Source organism: Epinephelus moara, chromosome 14 (genome assembly GCF_006386435.1).
Source record: "Epinephelus moara isolate mb chromosome 14, YSFRI_EMoa_1.0, whole genome shotgun sequence".
In the NCBI taxonomy this organism is placed as follows: Eukaryota; Metazoa; Chordata; class Actinopteri; order Perciformes; family Serranidae; genus Epinephelus; species Epinephelus moara.
In genome coordinates this window covers 372,341-393,724 of record NC_065519.1, presented here as the reverse complement: position 1 = coordinate 393,724, position 21,384 = coordinate 372,341, and the positions used below count along the sequence as shown (strand labels likewise).

Genomic DNA, 21,384 nt, shown 5'->3' with positions numbered 1-21,384 from the left:
TGCACGTGTGCTGCTGCAGTAACTTCATTCATAGCATGTGCAGCGTACAGACCGATGTCTCACTGTAGACTAATGAACAGACAGGTTAAACAGCGGATCAGCTCTGTGTCTCTATAGCCCCGTTCACACTGCCAGGTTTTCCACGAATGTTGGGCCGTTTTGCCGGCAAGCTGCAAGCTGTTGATGACGCCGCACGTGCGAGCCACTGGCGGTGGATAAACAGGAAACAGCTGATAGCAGGAATTAGCAAGCAGCTAGTAGCAAGAGGGAAACACAAACCTGACAGACACTGTAAAGATGAGCAACTGGGGAGACAAGGAATTGCGCGCCCTCCTTGTCCTCGCAAACGAAGAGGCCATTAACCGTCAGATGACGGGGACGGTGAAGAACGGGCCGACTTACGAGAGAATCGCCGAAGGACTGACCAGCCGCGGCTTCCCTCCCACGTCACTGTTTACGTCACACGCTGAGCTACACGTTTTGTTACTTGCTCACGCCCCCCATTGCCCCGAAAAAGGCACATTCTGTATAAACAAAAGTAGGTAGGCGGCATTTTGTTTTTATACTGCCAATGCTGAAAAAGACTGATTGGGCTTTCCTGCAAATTTGCACAACTCCTGTTTAAAAAGGGCTAGTGAGTGTTGCTGGAGGACTTGTGAGTGAGTGAGGGGGCGGAGCTGTGAGGAAGGATGAACACTGGTGTTCCTTAAGTAACCTAGACTCACAAGTCAGTCTTTAGACGCTTTGCTTAACTAAAGACTGATGACTTTCTCCCTGATTTTGTGTTTAGATGGGCGGATACAATTTCAGAGTTTAAAAAAACTCCCTACGTTGCAGAACCAATAGTAAATCTGCAGGGCGGTCCTTCGGTGGCTCGCTGAACTCTTGTGCTTGTAAACATAGTCTGACTGCGTTAAAAGTTTTAAACAAAGTTGCTGTAAGTCCTTCATTTCCACAATCTTGTGGACTGAGCACACGTTTGATAAAACTGAGGTAAATCTCTCGGCATCCATTTTCAAGCTCGGACGAGAAAAGGGGGAGCGCACATTTCCGGGAGGGCGTGTCCTTTTAAAAAATGCAAGAGGCGTTGCTTTGTTGCCGGCCGTTTTCTCCGGTGTGTTAAGAACACTTTAGAAAGGAGTGTCCCCAGACTATCAGAAGGCAGAGATCTCTGATTGTCTGGTGGCGAGCCCCAGACTATCAGAAGGCAGAGATCTCTGATTGTCTGGTGGCGAGACTATAAGTAACCCAACTTGACCCTGTATCAATACAAACGCTGTTGTCTAAATCTGTATCTTTCTTGAAAAGATATTGATATATTGCACATAGTTGTTATATCACCCGGCCCTGTAAGGACCCCAAATGGACGTTTATCCCTAGTCCAAGTAACGTGACTCGAGTCCACATGTCTGGCTTGTAGTGTTCCTACGTATTCTTGTTCAGGTCTGTGTTACACCTGTTGGGCCCATCAGCATATCGTCCAAAATCTGCTTGTTATATCCGTCTGCACATCTGTATCCACAAGATGGCCGTGTGCGCAAACACAGTGGTTGAGAGCTTTTGTGACCGACACTCCCTCAGGAAGCTGACTAAGAGCAACCTCTCTGCAAAATTACTCGAGTCTTTCTGCCACAGCTCGTTGGAGAGCATCCTGTCGTACTGTATCACAGCCTGGTGTGGGGACTGTTCGGCTGCAGACAGGGCGGCTCTCCAGAGGGCGGTCAACACAGCACAAAGAACTATTAGTCCCCCCTTCCCCCCCTGGAAAACATCTCCAGGTCTCGCTGCCACAGCAGAGCCTGCAGGACTGTTAAGGACAGTACTCACCCTGTCCACCAGCTGTTCACACAAACGCTGCAGCTCCAGACTGAGGAACAGTTTTTACCCCACAGCCGAACACAATCTGAACTCTCACCCCAAAATCCCTCTCCCTCCCTCCTCCACCAACACCACAACGATTTTAAATTACACTGCCACACACTGATGTACAGTAACTGCATATGCACTTTATCTTGTCCTTTTCAGAGCACCTTATTCATCATATTTAGCATATTTTGGCCTCATCCTGTTTTAAGGTGTGAGTGTGTGAACATTCAGTGACGTCCTCTCAGATCCCTCACATCCACTCTCTTCACATTTACCTTCTAACATTAGCAGACAAGTTCTAAATAACAGCAGCGTAAAGATTCAGATGTGTTGTCACTCCTTGTCTGCTGAAACACTCCAGAGTGTAATGGCGGTCTAATCAATGTTCATGACCTGCAGCTACGAGCTGAAAATGAGACGCAGCAGCAGCAGCAGAGGAGATTAACTTTATTTTTCACAAGCTACTTGCTCTAAATGCTGCAGGTCATGATGCAGGATGACTGAGGCCATACACCCAAAATATGGATATGATAAGTATACAGGTCTGACTGGGAGATTCTCTTTGATCGATGTGATGTAATCAGCTGGATGATTCGTCCTGTATCAGCTGATTTAATCTGCCGGCAGGTGATGTTTGTTGTTTTGTCTTTTAACTAGCAACAGTGACGTTATTTGGATAAACTTATGTTTGTAATGTCTCTGTGCTGATAATAAAGGAGGAGCAGTAACAGATCTCAGGTGGTGAGAACACATCTGTTGGTCACATCTTAATGAATGTGGATATTTTGCCGACCAGATCTGAAATGGATCCAGCTATCAGAACTCTGATCTCCATTAACAGATATCTCCATACATCTGTAGGCGGGACGGAGAAGTCTGTTTGGAGTCAGAGTCGTATCGACCAGTCACATGTGAGCGAGCTTTGGCTGCATGCAGGAAAACAGTGTGTGGAGAGCAATGCACTGGCTGAAATACAACCTCAGAACCCACCTGCAGTCACCTGATGACAGTTCAGCTTTTTATTAGTTTATTTATCTGCGTTCATGTGCAGCTGTCTGTTTACTGAGCATCATGACTCTGTGTATGTCACGTCTCAAGTTGTTAATTAGATTTTAAACAGTTACCAGCACTCTGAAGACGAAGTCTTGGCCTGGATATCAATTATCCAGATATCTGCTGGCCACACCTGGACGCCCACAATGCTGCCTCCAGAGGCTAAATCGCTGTTAGACTGATAGCTGAGTTCTGAGATTGCTGTAACCCAAATTTACCCTGAGCACCAGGGGTCAGCAACCTTTACTACCAAGGAGCCGTCTTGACCAAAACAAAAATAAAATACCTGGAACTGCAAAAACATGTTTGAGCCTTATAATGAAGGTGACACAGCCTGATAAGTCTAAATTCGCCAACAGGTCTAAATAAGCATTTGTTAATATGTCTTAACACAACGTTTTTATGATTATTTGTTTCTATACCTTTGCAGTGTTGGTGGTGAAAGCAAACAGACATGTCCACACTAATAAATCCTCAGTATTTCCAGGTCTTTTTGGATTTGGAATTCATTGCTAGCTTAGCTACGGAGACACAAGACCAGCTGTTACTACTGAGGTTTAATTCAGAGGAAACAGCACCAGGCCGCAGACTGATGAAGGACAGTGTAGTTCACAAAATGTTAAAACATTTTTTCATTCAGTGTAAAGGCTACACTTTTTTACAACTGGGGGATTTAAGAATCACTTTCGGCCTACAACAGTGATGAATGAAAATTCATTCATTCATCTTCTAACCGCTTCATCCTCTTGAGGGTCGCGGGGGGGGTGGAGCCTATCCCAGCTGACATCGGGCGAGAGGCGGGGTACACCCTGGACAGGTCGCCAGACTATCACTGGGCTGACACATAGAGACAGACAACCATTCACGCTCACATTCACACCTACGGACAATTTAGAGTAATCAATTAACCTAGTCCCCAATCTGCATGTTTTTGGACTGTGGAAGGAAGCCGGAGTGCCCGGAGAGAACCCACGCTGACACGGGGAGAACATGCAAACTCCGCACAGAAGGGCTCCCACACCCGAGATCGAACCGGCAACCCTCTTGCTGTGAGGCGAGAGTGCTAACCACCACACCACCGTGCCGCCCTGAATGAAAATTAAGATCTTAAAAAAATAATAAAGTTATTTATTTTCATATAATGTTTATGAAGTCACAGGCTGCAGGTTGTCTCCCACGATATGATATTATAATGATACAGAAGTCAAGATGAAATATTATTGAGAATTTAAACATGTTGCAATATGCCAAGTGTTGCGATAAAATATTTACAATATATTACCTTTGTCTGTTCCTCTCCCTTCAGCACCTCAATACCCCTTTTCATTTCATTTATTTTATGTAAAAGGAGAAATGCACATTAATTAACATCTCTGTAAATGTGCCAGTGTCAGTCAGCTGGCTAATTTTCACCTGCAGTCCTTTGGCGAGATGTTTGGAGAGCAATAAAAGGATCAGATTCACAGGACAAAGACATGAAGACAGCATGAAGACATGACGACAGCATTAACTACAACAAACAGAATCTCTCAACATAGAAGAAGACAGGAGACATGCAAACAACACGCAGACACACAGAGCAGCAACATAAAATAAACACAGATAGAATACAACAGTCGTCATGTAGATCTTAATGAAAAGTTAAAACATGCAGTTACAGGTCAGCAGTATGGTCATGTGCAGTAACACACAAACTATGTGACACACAGTTCTGCTTCAGTTCCTGCACCTCACTTTGAGTTGGTTCACAGCTGGAACCAGAAAATAGTGGCTGTGTCTTGACCTGAAGTGCAAACTGTGACGACATCAGTGGGCGTGTCATATTGTAAAAATTGGAAAGAGAGGATGGAGACGTCCGTAACTGAGAGGTCAACTGAGAAGTTGTCAGAAAAAAGCAGCATGCAGTCATCTCATTAATATTTGGTTCGTGCTTGGTTTTTTTTAAGCTTTATTTAACCAGGAAGTCCCATTAGGAGAGACCTGTTCGAGGTAGCAGCCAATCAGAACACATTAAAATGCAACAAATACAACATATAATACAGAAATCCACAATAAAGCAACAACTATTAAAACACAGCGTCCGCTCAAGAAAAACACGCACGTGTGCTGTGCCCAAAATAACACATTGTTTTTGTAGATAGCATCAAACATCTGTATTAACAGGACAAAATGAATCAATGTGACTCTTGTCTTGTCTTGACTCGTGTTTGCTTGGTAGCACCAAGGTTCCAAAAATCCAGAACATGAGCTGATTTGGTGGAAAAAAGGGGGACGAGAGGAAAAACCTGATCAGGCTGCTCATCTGTCACAGCATCAAAACAACTGAGCAAACATCTCTGTATGTGGAGACTGCTAACAGTTTATATTTTCCTCATTTTCCCTTCTTCAGTCAGGTGTAACTAAAGAGGAACCAAAGAGGGAGAGAAGTGTTCACAGACATGGCCATGACCGTGCAGCATCCCTGTGGGCTCCTTGTCTGAGGTTCAGACGTGTGGTCTCTCCGGTTTGATCCTGGCTCGGTGAATTTGTCCAAACAAATATCAAAGAAAATCAAAAACACCTCCAGAAATGGGCCTTTAAAAATAAAACCAGAAAAGGCCGAGGCTGGATGAAACCCCTCAGCTGTGACCTGCAGCACAGCTCTACTGTACGTTCTGTGTTTTCACATGTCAGAGACACGCACTGGTGCCCGGCTGTATTTCATCAGCATGTTTGTTGCTCCTGCGGCCGACAGGCTCTCAGTGTCTCGGTCAAGGACGATCTGCCGTCTTCCTCATTGATTGACACGAGGACACAAGCTGTTAGAGGTCTCACCATCCACTCATGGCGTGTCCGCTGCATTTCCCAGTACTGAAGACATGTATGATTTAATGTGTGGGCGCAGGTCAACAGTTTGACCCCTCTGTGTCGTCTTTTCATTCCAGCGTGTGATGAGTGGACGGTGCTGCCTCGACCGGACCTTTACCACGACGTCAATCGCTTCGGACACTCGGCAGTCTTCAGCGACAGGTAATCATTTACACAGCACTTAACTCAGAGCTGCACACAAACACTGTGGATATGAAATACAAAATGAAATGAGAAAAAGTGGAGTTGTGGCAAATTTTTCAAATGAAAAAGTTTTTCAAATGAACCTCAGAATATTTTAAGACGTCATCACCCTTAAAAAACAGCCTCAAACAAAATCCCCAGTTTGAAATGAAGTGATTCATCAGATTAAAGGAGTTAGTCTTTCTAACGTGAATACAGGTGTGGGCCTCTCTGTGTGCAGCAGGTGGGAAACAGTGACTGTAGTGAAAATGTTTCTGAAAGGCTCAATGCCAACATATTAAGATCGAAGCAGAGTATTATTAATCTAATTAATGACCTGCTCTGTGATTCAGTCAACAGTTAATCTCATACATCTTTGTTGTGAAAGTATTTAAAACATTTCAGTTGTAATGAAAGTTGTCAGATGTGACGTAGTAAAGCTGCTGGATGTTGGACACAGCTGTCCCTCCTGTCCTCGACCACCCACACTGGTCTGAAGGGAGGTAGTGAGTCCGTCACAGGTAGACTGACTCAGTCTGAACACCTGGTCCAGTGTGATGTGATGACGCTGGCTGCTAGCGTTAGCATCAGAGGCTATGCTAGCTCAGACCTAAATGTTTTGTGTTGAGGTGATATTTCAGACTTGACGTTCTCCGATGGTGCGAACAGAACCTGCAGAGAATGCTGCTCCTATCAACAGCTCCATCTGGGTGTTTTTTAAATGTTAATGTTCCGTTCACGTCTGCCTCCATCATGTGACAAAGACACTGTGGCCTTCAGTGACGCACCGGGTCAAAGGGCACCACGGAACGCTATTAATCAGAGTTAATTTTTTAACGTGTTATTTTTTTCTGTGATTAATTAAATTAAATTAACACGTTATTGTGACAGCCCTAGAATTATATCTGTCTTTTTCAATAAGTTATGATCTTTAGACTTGACAACTCTCTGGAGTTATTGGAAATGTTTCAGTCACACAAGTTGGAATCTAATTCTACGAAACAAAAATTCTAATGCTAGTAATATTATTTATACAATTTAATTATGGGTGCTTAAAAGGTCATAAAAAGTTTGGAAATGTTGTCCATGAAAGTGTGTGGTGTTGGGGCGTCGGTGGCTTAGTGGTAGAGTAGGCGCCCCATGTACAAGGCTGTTGCCGCAGCAGCCCGGGTTCGACTCCAGCCTGTGGCCCTTTGCTACACGTCACTCCCTCTCTCTCTCTCTCTCTCTCTTCACACTTCACTGTCCTGTACATTAAAGGCCAAAAATGCCCTAAAAATATCTTTTTTTTTTTTTTAAAAAAAGGGGGAAAGAAAATGTGTGGTGATCCTGTGGAACAGTGACAGCTATACTGCCTGTACTCCGTCACTCTGGGTTTACTATGGTTACATTACCAAACCAATGTTGTATTATTTAAAATATAAACAAGTTAGTTATATAAAAATTCTTCTTCAGCCCTGTACAGTCGTCAACAATGTTTAAATTTGCTTGAGACCAAAACTGTCTCTGCAGGTTTTGGCACTTCTATGCTAGCTTCATTTTTCAGTCCGGGTCATTAGTGTGTGGTAAAACCACTGGCAAGCAGCACTGAAGACACTCAGGAGGCTCTACCAAAACTTTAAGCTCTTTCTTTTCTTGTAGTTTGTCACTAATACATTGGAAATGTAACAACTCTCTTAAAATAGGTCGGGAGTAAGGCCCCATGTCCACCAAAGTGTTTTTTTCTCAGCTGAAAACACGAGGCGCTCCTCTGAAAACGCAAACTGGAGGCGTCTGAGATGCTTTGATTTGGAATATCCGCAGAAGTAAACATTTCGGCAAAGGCTAGAAAACCTGCTTTGGATATAGGGGAGGGTGAAGCATGCAGGGAGAGGGGACGGATCTGCTGCTCTGTAGGTTCATGAGAGGAAACATAATATATTTACAGCATGTTAACAGATTTCTCCTCTACACTTGTACATGTGAGATGTGACGTTTGTCTTCACGGTATTCGTCCGTCTGCCACTGTGACTGAACAGCTGAAGTGACGGTGATGAGGGCGCCGCTTTTACCAAAAGCTGAACATATTTCAGCTCTCAATGTTGAACTTATCTATAGAGAACAAACTGTTTTTTGTACCAGGCTGTAAACATGTTTATTTCTACATGTTAACATGGAGGTCTGTGGGGAGTGACTCACTCTTGGAGCCAGCCTCTAGTGGACATTAGAGGAACTGCAGGTTTTAGCTTCCTGTTTCAGCCCCGGAGGTTAACGCTTAGTAAAACCACTGCCAAGCAGCACTGAAGACACTCTGGAGGCTCTACCAACACTTCATGCTCTCTCCTTCCTTTTAATTTGTCAAAAATACACCAGAAACATTTTGCTCTCTTAAAATAAGTGGAGAGTAATAATCTGCCAGGTTACTGCAGTGAATATAAACATGTTCTCAGATCTTGGTTCTCTCAGTAACCTTGTTTTCCTGAGTGCATGTAAACCGAGGTGACAGGTTTTATTTCCACCGCGGCCCACTCATTTTTAATTATGCACTCATGGTATTTAAAGAATTATCCAAATGGAACATGTTAGACGAACAAACATGTTCAGGACTGCATCTGATCTAAATATGTAGTTTTCCTCTCCTCATATGCGTCGCACTAAGTTCGACATTACGGGACTTTTCATCTTCTCTGATGGGAAATTACAGTTTTCTTCCTGGTTCTTTTATTCATGATCACTTCTCGGTGCACTTGGGATTTCCAGTGTGCAGATGCTCTCCGATTTTTACATGAATCATTTCTCATAAAACTGAATACGTGATCAGATACAACATTTCAGATTGCTTGGTTTTGCAATATTGTAATTCATAAAAGCTCGCCGTGCTGAGTTGACAAAGAGAAAACGTTACGTAAGCGCAGCGTACTGTAAACTGTGGCAGCGCGGGGAGAAAAGACGAACACTCCACTCCACTCAGACCAAGGCCGACTGACAGACGGCGTAACTGAAAAAGAAAAAAGCTTGTTACCTTGGAAAATAATCCACTGTGCGTTCATACATGACATTTCATTATTAGTGTGCACTGTGAATAGATAGTGATGGGGATGGTGCTGCGACCAGGAGGGATGACTCATTCTAAGTATTATCTGCACCGCCGGCAGAGCAAGCCACAGCGATCCATATTAAATTATACATCCTGTTGTAGAGAAGGCATCAAATATTAACATGAATCACCAGCCCTGTTTGAGTCAATCCTCGCTGATGACTGCTGTTCCTCAGGAGCAATTAAGAGTTTGTTCATGCGTTCGCTCATTGATCCAGTTCATACTCAACGCAATCTCCGAGTTCAGGACTGAATTAAGGGCAGTGAGATGAAGCTTTGAAAGAAAAATGTTTCAGAGCACTTTACAGTAAAATAAAATGATGAAAAAAAAGGAAAGTGTAGTCCGGAGGAATTAAGAGAGTCTGCACAAATGCACTCTAAGAAGTTCTCCTAAAGACAAAGTTGTGGTTTGGGTTTTGAGGGGAGAATACTGATGCTGCAGGAAAATAAGGAGGAGACGTTCTCATTGGTGAACAAGTCAGACAAATAAGAGACATCACAGATTCCCTCTCATTGCGTCGGCCTCCACTTGATCTCAGAATTGATTTTTACTTTTTACTTTTGAAGCGCTCCACCGTCGGGCTCCAACACAGATTTGTGAGCTTTTCTCACATCCTGCTACAAAACTCTGCGATCACCCGGTCAAGACTTCAGACTGAAGGAAGGAGAAGTTCCTCCACCGCCAGGGCCGCACAAACTTTGAAACTCTTTAAAAAGTTGTCTTGTCTCCTCAGTGGCTTCCTGTAAAGCTCGACTAAAACTCAGGGGAAAGGGTCACTGCGGTATTTTTTGACCTTGTTTTTTTGGGGGGTCCTGATGGTTTGTGTTATTGTTCACTGCCGCACGTTAAACATGCTCTGATTGTGTTGTTAATGTGCTAACTGGCTAACTAGCATCAAGACGCTCTTCCTGTTTCCCTTTTTGAATAACGATTACAAACAACCGCCGTCTGCTGCTGTGGAGACTTATTTCCTCTCAGCAGGAGCAGAACGGACGTGCTGGTTGGCTGTTGGCTGGATTCTTTGTGGTGTGCTCATGTGCAACTTTTTGGCTGAGACACGGCGACGTCAGGCGACACAGTGGGGGACTTTTGTTGCTGCTAATTCTTTGAATTCATGTTCTGGGCCTTTTAAGGAAGATTTCAGGGCTGTTTCTGGTGAAACAAAAAGAGTCTTACTCTTTAACACAAAGCTCTGTCTCTGTAGGGATCCTTTCCAAAATGTTGTCAGAAAATAAAAATATTTTTACTGAACCAATTTCAAAAGTCTTGTTCCCATTAGTCATTAACATGCAACAATGTGGAGACAAAAGGTCCAGGTAGAAAAATACCAAACTCACCCTTTAAGTGATCTCTCTGTTCTTGTCACTTTTAACTTTTAGAATTTGAATGCACCTTTCATTGTCTCGCTCGTCCTCTGCTTCTCTGCAACAATGACTCTCATCTTGTAAATGAGACAGAAAGGAAGCAGCTCCCCGGCAAGACTCTCACATCCTCCTCCTCCTGATCCGTGTGCTCAGCAGGACGTCCGCAGCCAACAGTTTGAAGTGTGCCCTCGATGATCCGAGGGGACTTTTGATCAGACTGGTGCAAATTACCCATCCACCCTGCTCAGCCGCTGCCACCAGCACACACAGACACACACAGAGTCCCAGTCACACACTAATCCCTGCAGCTGAACAGAGGCCAGTGCACAGAGATGTTCAGAAATGCCTTGTGCCCGGCATCCGAACACACACATGCTCACACACACAGCAGGGGGGTCTGTCAGGTCCGTCCGCACAGGAAGAGAGCGCTTGTTGGGGATTTAGCAGACTTGTGAGGGGGGCTGAAGCCCAGAGAAGAGGAAGAGCACTCGGACTAAGCTTCTCTGGCTCTTACTGTGCAGGAAAGGTTGAAAGTTGCCAGTTTTCTGTTTTCTGCGGGGTAGAAATCGTCTGGTCTTACTTCCTGAATCCCCCTACATCTTCTCAGCACCTCTCCTCTGTAGTCCTCTAACAACCTTCTTCTTTTGTCTCGCAGTGTGATGTACGTGTTCGGCGGCTTCAACAGCCTGCTGCTCAGTGACGTCCTCATGTACACCTCGCCCAGCTGCGCGGCCTTCTCCAGCTCGGCGTCCTGCAGCCAGGCCTGGCCGGGGATCCACTGCATCTGGAACAGCACCCAGGGGACCTGCCTGCCCTGGGAGAGCAGCGGTATCGGAGGCGAGCAGCAGCAGCTCCCGGCCTCCTGCACCACACGATCATGTAGGTGACACCGCCATCGCTTTGAAATCCCACACTGGTGCTCGTCTGCTATGTGAAACTAATCCCAGATTATTTTAGATCCTTCCTGTCTTTTCTCGAGTGTCTGCAGAACTCATCTGCATTCACAGCGCTGATGTCCGATGGCATGCATAAACTGGCAGAAACGACTTGTTTGTCACAGACTGCCAACGCAGTCTTGCACATCAGAGTGAAAATGGCCAAAAAAAGTGTCACCAGGGTGTTTGTGTGTGTGTGAGGTTTTCAGATGGAGAAAACATGGCCTTCATGCTTCTTTAGAAACTGTTCTCTGTGTGATGATGTGCCGACACTGGAGCCACTGATCAGCTGATCAACAGAGAATCATCATCAACAACAGTTTTGATGATTGTTCACCGGCTGCGTGAGAGGATTCAGTGTTTTCTCAGTTTATGATGAAAATGTTTCTGATCTGTCGGTCGGACAAAACAAGATATTTGAAGACGTCATCTTGGCCTCTGTAATCGACATTTTTTCAAGATTTTCTGTGGCGCTTTGCAGCTGAGATGAGAGTCAGGACCTCCGAGTCTGAGGTCACGGTTCTCTGCTGGACTCTGTGGATTACTGCCCCAAGTGAAGGAGGTCAAGTATCTCTGGGTCTTGTTCATGAGTGAGTGTCGGATTGTCATGGTTCAGAGGGAGCTGAGCCAGAAGACAAAGCTTTCTATTTCCTGGTCCATCTCCGTCCCAACCCTCACCTATGGTCATGAGCTCTGGGTAGTGACTGAAAGAATGAGGTCACAGATACAAGCGTCTGACATGAGTTTCCTCTGTAGGGTGTCTGGGCTCAGCCTTAGAGATAGGGGGAGGAGTCAGACATCTGGAGGGAGCTCGGAGTAGAGCCACTGCTCCTTCATGTTGAGGTGGTTCAACATCTGATCAGGATCCTCCTGGACGCCTCCTGTTAGAGGTTTAACTGGTAGGAAGGGGGTCCTCCTCTGGTGCTTATTTTTTATAAATGTGATGCTTTTTATGCACCCTGGCTCCTGATTTACATTCAGAGTACAAAAAAATCCACACTGTGAATCAGTTTATTTTCATAGTGAATTAGAAAATGGACGACGGGCCTCTGCACCCTGTCGTGGGCCAGATTTGGCTCACGGGCTGTAAGTGGAGTATCACTGTTATAACAGCAGCAGATAGATTAAAGTGGAAATAGACAGGTTATTTTTGCTTAACCTCGTCATGATGAATTAAATGTTGTGTGACACAGTGTCATGAATAATGACATCATCAGTGTTAAGATTAGTTCCCTATAAGCCTCGTTTTCAGCAGCTCTGTCACCAGGTGTGATCCCACGGGAAACATACGGTATCATTTATGGCAAAAAGGAAGAACGTCAGCTATTATGCAGCCAAAACAGGAAGAGTTCAGTGCTTCTTTCCCCCACAGTAGCTATCCCCAGTTACCAAAGCGTATCAGTGTAAAGCCCTTTTTACACATGCAGTCTGTCCATGAAATGTAGAGGAACATTTCCTGCATGGGGTCATGTGTGTACAGCAGCAGGGGTCGATATTCAGCAAAATCAGTATCACAGATTTCCCACCTCATGATCTGGAAACATTTCAGGGAAAACACAGGAGCGGCTGTGTTGTGACTGAAAGCAGTAACGCTGCAGGAACAAGCTCTTAAAGAGTCTCATCCATCTCAAGACATCAGCTCTTACATGGAGCTAGTGAACGATCACGACTCTGCTGGTGACACATTTCTCAGGTGATTTGATAACTTACAACACATTGTCACCGGACATAAACAGCTCCTCGCTCGCCATGTTGCTGAAAATAATAATATGGCACATACACATACATCCGACCTCACCTCATCGTCTTCTTCTCTTGAGTTTTATGGCAGTTAGCGTCCATATGAGTCGCATTAACCACCATCTGCTGGGCTATTTCTCTCCCTGTCTGTTCTAGTATCGATGCGACATTTTCCTGAATTTAGTACGTATGAAAGTCACCAGTGTCTGAAGGGTTATCCCGGTAATTACTGGGATCTATGTGTGAATGTGGTCTTTGCAGTCACTGTCCTCAGTACGGGAAATGGCCGACGGTGGAACAACAGAAGTAGCAGTGGAGAACAAAATGCAGTGTGTCTCTGAGGAAACTGATCCTTGTGACTGCAGAGCCAACAGTGAGGCTACTTGGAAACACGTGGAAGTTAAAAAGTTGTTTGTCTCCACTTAAATTAAAAAATGAATCCAAAATGAACTCAGGATGAAACTAGTTGTCGGCTGCAGCCTGTGTGTGATCTCCTGAGTGTGTGTGGGAGTGTGTTCCTGATGTGTTGATGTCTCCTAAACACACATTTCACTACAAGTTATTTTTTCCCTCAAGATGACAGTGTGTCCCAGTTCTCAGGGTCTACTGCCCTCTGTGTGTGTGTGTGTGTGTGTGTGTGTGTGTGTGTGTGTGTGTGTATATATATTTGTGTGTGTGGGATAGCTCAGGAAGATGTAATCATCAGAGACAGCTCGCCCAGGTTTCTCTGCTTCCTGCTGAGAGCTCTCCCCTGTTTGCTGTTCGCCATTTGTCACAAAAACTCCAGAGTTTCCTCAACACAGCCGCTCTCATTTCCCGGTGTCGGCGTCCACAGAAGCGGCGGCAGATGGAAGCTGCGCCTCAGAATATCTCTCAGCCACATTTAATACCAGGGAGGCCGTCCTGCTCTGCTGCTGTCTGCCAGTGACTCTGCCCCAGTTTCCTCAGAAGAAACCTCACGTCCAGGAAGTGTCGACTGATCTGTGGTTCACGGCAGAGTCTGAACGACTTGAAGGGCCTTTTCCAAACATTCTCTACACCCTCTCCCTACACACTTTGATGTCCCAAAGCAACGAGGAAGGAGTCTGCTTATAAAACCCTACAACAGCGAGCCGCATCGATGCAGATTTACTGACCACGTGCAGCGTCACATTGTGCTCGTCATGGAAAACACTCCATACAGACAAAGTTCCATGCGACGACCTTTACAAAGTAAACTGCTCAAACTTAATCTTCCTACAGAATGTGAGATTTTATAAATCTAATAAGTTTAGTGCAGCCACACTGTGCCACATGGATCTGATAAACTTGGATACGACATCAGGTGTGATGTCTGCAGACTGTGCGATGACAGCACCTGCTGAATCACAGGCTACGATGCAACAGTTTCACGCACTGAGTGATACTGCAGGGTTATTACTGCTCCAACTGTGAAGCACAACATAGAGAATTGTATTATTAGAATGAATAAAATGTCCAAAAAATATTATTCAATTGTTAGATAATATGTTAAAAAAAATTGATAATATTTCAGAAAAATATTATTAAAATGTCTGAAAAAATGTTAATGAAATGTATTTAGAAAAAATAAAATAAATAATGATAAAAATTCCAAAGAAATGTTGATAAAATGTGCGCAAATTTTGTGTTGAAAAATGTTAATGAAAAGTCCTAAAATTTTCAAAAAAAATATCAGAAAAAATGTTGATTAAAAAGTTAAAGGTGTGTTTACAAAATTCACGGGACAGTATGTTGTTGATACAGCAAAAAAGGTAGAAATGCCAGAGAAATTTTATTGCTGTCTCCTAAAAGCCACAATCATTTTTACCATTTGTACAGTTTTTTCATCATTGTCGTCTAAATATAAAAAATTGAAAAAATGAAATGGGCATTTTACTCAGCAGGCGAGGCGTGTGGAAACTAAACAGTTGGGTCAAAAATGTGTCCTTCACTCCAGTTATTTTCAAATATGTTTCAGGCTGTATTGTCCGTACATTGTTTCTAGAACAAACTATTCATACTCCATGTTCTTCGTCATGTTGCAGACGCTGATAACGAGAGGTGTGACCAGTACACAGACTGCTACAGCTGCACCGCCAACACTAATGGCTGCCAGTGGTGCTCGGGCCAGTGTGTGTCTCTGGGGAGCAACTGCACCTCTGCAACGGTGAGGAAACTGAGCCAGCTGACCATGCTAACAATGCTAACTATGCTAACCATGCTCCACCAACTCCGGCCCAATTTATTCTTTTTTTTTTTACATGGGATACACACATGTTGTCGTTACAGACCTCCCTTTCATTTCCTCCAGAAGTTAAAACATCTTATGAATGGAGACGTGTCAGATTTGAGTGATGATGAGATAAAGAACTGATGAAGCACGTCCTCGTCTTTAACTCTGGATCTGATTTGTCCATCTGTGATTAAACAGCTGCTCATTCAGAGGCAGTTATGATGCTCAGACACAGTTCATGTGTCTCCTCCAGCGCTCTTATCTTCACTTGTCTCTAAAGTGTGTGATTAATAAGGGTCAGCCGCTCTGACTGCTCTTATTTCATAATCTAATACTTGTGATAACCTGATGTTCCCTCAGATAAAACATCTTTGTCTTGGACACAATAAGATTCTGTCTCATTACGACCACGACACTTCGGTTATCTTCAAATCTTACAGATCTAGAACCTTCTATCGATATGAAATACATTTCATTTAGAGCTGTACGACTGAGTGTCATTAATGGATTATGAAATTTAATAGTTTGGCACTTTGAGAGTTGAGTTATGTTCTGCTGTCTCCTCTCAGGGAGCCATCGGGGAGTATGACGTTTGTCCTAAAGACAACCCGTCATACGTGTGCAACAAGAAGACCAGCTGTAAGAGCTGCGCTGTGGACCAGAACTGTCAGTGGGAACCTCGCAACCAGGAGTGCATCTCTCTGCCAGGTATGAGATCAGACACTGATACACATGTTGCTCTGATGGACTCCACTGAAAATGAATCAATAAATGTCTCAAGGGTTAGCCTGACGAGTAAATGATTTTTCAGAACTTAAAGTAAAGAAACTACAAAAATGAGACCTTTTGATGCCTTTTTTCCATGAATGAAAGGACATATAGTTCATTTTATATATTCTGAGGATACAGAAGCCGAGCTGAGGAATCTACTTAAGGGTGTTGCACAGAATCTCTTAAAAGGATTCCTTAGTCAGGGAAAGTCATTAAGGCATTTACTGCAATGAAAGAGATTTTACAGCAGTAAAATTCTGCTGTTTCCATGGAGACCATTTGTTTGTTTAAACGTACACCTGTAGCCCAGGCTACCTGTCGTCACACCTCAGTATCCTCTCACAAAGTCGGCCTAGCAGTAAATAAAAGGCAGAAGATGAGAAATAAAAACCAAACTGGTCAGAGGAAGAAAAACAATCAGACTTCTCAATGAATTCAATGAAAAAAACAAAAAACAAACTGAAAAGTAAATTTGATCCGAAAATAACAGCAAACATGCAATGAATGTCGGAGGAAATTACAACGTTTGGACGGGAACTTCACCACAGTGTTCAGCTTTTTAAAGGAAACCTTAACTCAGATTTAAATGAAAATCTTTTCAGCTGACCCCAAAGTCTTCATCTGTTGTCTTTATTCCAGAAAACGTGTGCGGTGAGAGCTGGCACCTGGTGGGGAACTCCTGTCTGAAGTTCATCACAGCGAAGGACTCGTACGACAACGCCAAGCTGGCCTGCAGGAGCCACAACGCCGTCCTGGCCTCGCTGACCACGCAGAAGAAGGTGGACTTTGTCCTGAAGGAGCTGCAGATAATGAGCGTAGTGGTAAGAAGGAGGAGGAGGAGGAGGAGGAGGAGGAGGAGGAGGGGGGAAGCAGTCCTTGATAATAATTATCAGATTAGAGAAACTTTAATATTCACCTTGGGGGAAATCGGGTCGTCACACCAGCAGCGGATGAGATATCGATAACACATAGAGAGTAAAGATAAAACAGATAGTGACAGCGAGATGATGAAGACTGAGGTTTTAAATATCAGATAAATGAGGACGAACGTTCAGTTCATTGAGCTTCTTCTCTGGCAAATCGTCACATTGAAGCAGATGTGTATGTGTACAGATGAGACAAATGAACCGTCTTTACTTCCTGTTTCATCATCACTGCTGTGCACCTTCTTAGTTTCGGCAGCTGAGAGTCTTTGTGGTCGCTGCCTTCTGTTGAAGCGTCGTCTTATTCTCAGGTGTGCAGGTTGGACTCTCTCTGTCTGTGAGTTTTGGACCAGCGAGCGTGAAACAAATCTCCCATTAACAGATTCTTTCCTCCGAGCTCGGACGTCTCTTACTCGCTCCATCAGAGCAGATACGCAGAAATCTATCCCAACAATCGACGAACTTTCATCAGACGCAGGTCACATGTCTGCTCACAGAGAACGACGGGAGGTGCACAGTTTAAATCTAATTTGTGCACGGATGTAACACACACAGATTATAGAGAAAAATGTTGCACTTACTGAGAGGAGCTGAACACAGAGTGATTTACTGTATTTGTGTCTGATGATGTGTGTTTGGCCTCGGAGCTTTGATCTCACTCTCTTTACTCGTGGCTGCTTGTAATATTGATGATGAAGAAATCCAGTATGAGCTCATAGTTCACTGAGTGGTGGCTCAAAAGTTGGATGTAAATAAAAAACACTCAGCAGCACTGAGTCAAACAGACTGAATTCAGCTTTGAAGGGACAGTTTGGATCTTTTGAAGTGAGTTTGTTTGAGGTGATTATCCACAGTCAGTGTGTTACAAACAGTAGACGTCAGGGGACAGCAGCAAAATGTATTTTAGCCACCTTTATGCCGTATTTGTAATATTTCCACTGCTTTACCTTGCTGTCAGACAGACTTTCAGACGGTGAACTAAAGCTGTTATATCGCTCTCCTCAAAGCCAGACTCAGTCGCCGAAAACAGGAATGTAACACTCCTGAACACAGGATGTTTTTAAAGTCATTACTAAAAGTGTGTGTCATATAAAAACTAAAGTGATGGTCAAAGTTGTCACAGTGAAATTTAAGGTGTGCTGATGGATTCACGTCATCAACTCATGCATTGAGTAACATTACAAGTTAACGTTCCACCTTAAAAGTTGCCGGCAGTCGGCCCAGTGAATGAAGTTATTTTTTTCTCTTTCATTTTATAGTTGTAGTTTACTGATGTATGAACAGAGGTTACATAAAACCAGAGTGACCGTCCTCTACTGACCAATCAGACTGCAGGGTTTCTAGCTCCACCTTTTAGTACCAGATCTGTGTGCTAGGTACCCCAACAGAGGGGGGACCAAACATGGGGACGCTAAGGAACGCTTCTGTTGGTACCATCCACAACTTTACACTGTGGAGACAGAAAAACGTCAAAACTGAACTGAACTGAACTGAACTGAACTGAAGTGCCTTTTGGAAACGGAGCCTACCTGATAGAAGCAGCAGTAAACTGACAGCTCATGTGTTCAGTGATTTTAAATCACTGTTTTTCTCAGTGGAGTCTGTTGGGTTTGATGAGCGCATCGATGGGGAACTGAAGATGTTAACGGCTTCCCAGCTGGAAAGGGCCGAAGAAATAAGAAGAAAGAAATAAGAAAAAAAATAAACAAGATCATACAATATTTCCACAAAATCATAACACAAAAACAGCATCGGACAAACAGTAAAATAAAATACAGAAAATATATGTGTTAAGCAATGTGATCAGGAACGTCAACCTAATGATTTGCAAGTGACCTCAGATGGTAAAAACCAGTGCTAATGACAAAGTTGATTTGTTCATCAAACTTTAATCTAGAATCAAAGAATTCACCAAAATGTGATGTTATGTTTAGTAACAGAGACCCAAGGGCACTGATTGTGGAGGCAGACTCGACAGTTGGGCCAAAGATTAAACGTCTGTTTTATCCTGGTTAAGTTGAAGAAAGCGTTTTGCCTCCAGGATTTACATCCTCGATACAAGTAAAGACTCTGACACTGCATGGATGCAATGTTTGAGCAGCAGATACAGCTGAGTGTCGTCAGCATAAAAACGGTGAGATATTACACTATCTCAAAACAGACCCCAAGGGAAGCAGATACAAGGAAGATAAAATGGGGCCTAATATGGAGCCTTGTGGTACGCCACAGGAGATGGGTGCAGAGGAAGAAGACACATTGTCTATAGAAACAGAGACAGATCTGTTTTGTAGGTAGGAGAAACCACTGTAAGGTCGGTCCCTGAAGGTCAACAGCATGCTTAAGGTGGTCCAAGAGGATGGCGTGATCGACTGCGTCAAAGGCAGCCAATAGGTCTATAAGAATTAGTGCTGTGTTATTTCCTGAATCTAGAGACTAGAACAAATCCTGTCATGTCAAACATGAAGGAAAAGTATGTAAGAGATGTGGACTCTGATTCATTTTAGAGATGATGTGTGTCAAAAAAGAGAGAAATTAATTAAAAATTGCTAAAGAATGGAAGGGCAGGGACTTCATTCTGATGGATCATAGGCGGGTGGTGAGATTTCTGGTTCCTTCTTCTTCAATGTGACAATTATCTGCTTTACCATCTGAAGTAATTAAATATTGGGGGTTTAGACTGTTGATTAGAGAAAAAAACAATATTTGAAAACTTTGTAATGGGCATTTTCTAAGATTTTATGCACTAATTAATCACGAAAAAATGGATAATGAAAATAATTGTTACTTGCAGCTCTAAAGGAACAGGAAGGCCTCTACATGGAGGACACATTCCCTGTGTTATTAAAAGGAGTTCATACATCAAATTTCAATCAAAATTTACAGCCGCTGTAAAAAGATGTTTCAAATTTTCAGGCTGATGAGGGAGCTGTTTTTCTGGGAGCCACATTATCGGCCTAATCACAGCTTAATGTGTCTAAATATTTTGGTAGAGAACGTTACGCAATCCTGAACGTGTCAAACGCTGTGCGAGGGAACGTTTCTAACGAGCCGCTCCGCACTTCAATAAAACATGATGTCATGTTACAGCTGCAGTCCTGCTTCACCCAGCAGGCACAAACACCGCCATCCCTCACTGAAGCCACCCATGCAAAAATGTAAGCCACTTAGGATCCTACAAAGTGCCCCGCAGCCACCGCACGGCATCTGTAATGTCGCAGCTAAATAAGACAAAAACACAGGAGTCTGAATCTCAGAGCAGGGCTGAGACCGACGAGCGGTTTCCATCCATACTAATGCAGTTGTGTAGATTTCCCCTGATGGTTCAGATTCAATTCTGTTGGTCAGTTCCAGGTAATCTTTGTGCTTAAAGGAGGAGAAGAAGTAAAACCTCATTTCTCCGGAATAATATTGGTTTTCAAACTGTCCAGTTGAGCAATAAAAAGTGTGTGGAGGCTCCGAGAGTCAGAAACATGCTTCCCTCCGTGTTATATTGACACCGCTGCTGCTGTTTGGCAGTTCAGACTTATTCCAGACGGCTTCAGTCAATCCTAGAAATGCAATTAAATCCCGATGGAACAGTAATTCGACCCACGTCTATGAGAGATCGAGCTCTCACTGTTTACTACGACTGCAACAGCACGGCCATCGATTAGAGATGGGATGGATAACAGAGCCTCCCAGGTGGAGAGAAGTAAAGCAGCTTTTATTGCTGCTCCGTCAGTCAGATGAGATATCGCTGACATCATCCCAGAGTTGGGACGGGGACTTTTAAAATGTATTCCACTGCAGGTTAATGAATACATGACCTATAATGTCATTTATAACGTACTCCATTAGATTACTCAAACTAATGTACTCTAAATACTTTGGATTACTTTTGGATACTTTAAAACGCTCTTGTTGAGCTCTTTTGTCTGGTCTTATATCCATCCATCAATCCAACCATTTTCATTCAGTTATCCAAAGCAAAGCAAGCAAGTCCTCCAGACGTCCCTCTCCTCAGCAACACTTTCCAGCTCCTCGTGGAGGATCCCGGGGTGTTCCCAGACCAGATGAGATCTATAATCCCTCCAGTGTGTTCTGGGTCTGCCCTGAAGGCTCCCAGGAGGATCCTGATCAGATGATGAACCACCTCAACTGACCCCTTTCGACATGAAGGAGCAGCGGCTCTACGCCGAGCTCCTCCCCCTATTTCTAAGGCTAAGCCCAGACACCCTACAGAGGAAATTTCGGCTGCTTGTATCCACGATCTCATTCTTTCAGTCACTACCCAGAGCTCATGACCATAGGTGAGGGTTGGGACGGAGATGGACCAGGAAATGGAAACCTTTGCCCTCTGGCCCAGCTCCCTCTGAACCATGATGGTCTGGTGCAGTGCCTGCATCACTGCAG

At 43.9% G+C, this 21,384-nt stretch overlaps 1 protein-coding gene across 3 annotated transcripts in view; it reads left to right on the top strand.

Moving 5' to 3' along the window:
* The window catches only part of atrn (attractin), a 192,842-nt gene that overhangs the window by 59,278 nt on the left and 112,180 nt on the right, over positions 1 to 21,384 (top strand). For all 3 annotated transcript variants that reach the window (XM_050062097.1, XM_050062096.1, XM_050062098.1), the window contains 5 exons: positions 5,844 to 5,928; positions 11,046 to 11,269; positions 15,111 to 15,232; positions 15,868 to 16,006; positions 16,709 to 16,890. In XM_050062097.1, the coding sequence (XP_049918054.1) occupies positions 5,844 to 5,928; positions 11,046 to 11,269; positions 15,111 to 15,232; positions 15,868 to 16,006; positions 16,709 to 16,890 (752 nt within the window). The remainder of the gene's footprint in view (positions 1 to 5,843; positions 5,929 to 11,045; positions 11,270 to 15,110; positions 15,233 to 15,867; positions 16,007 to 16,708; positions 16,891 to 21,384) is intronic.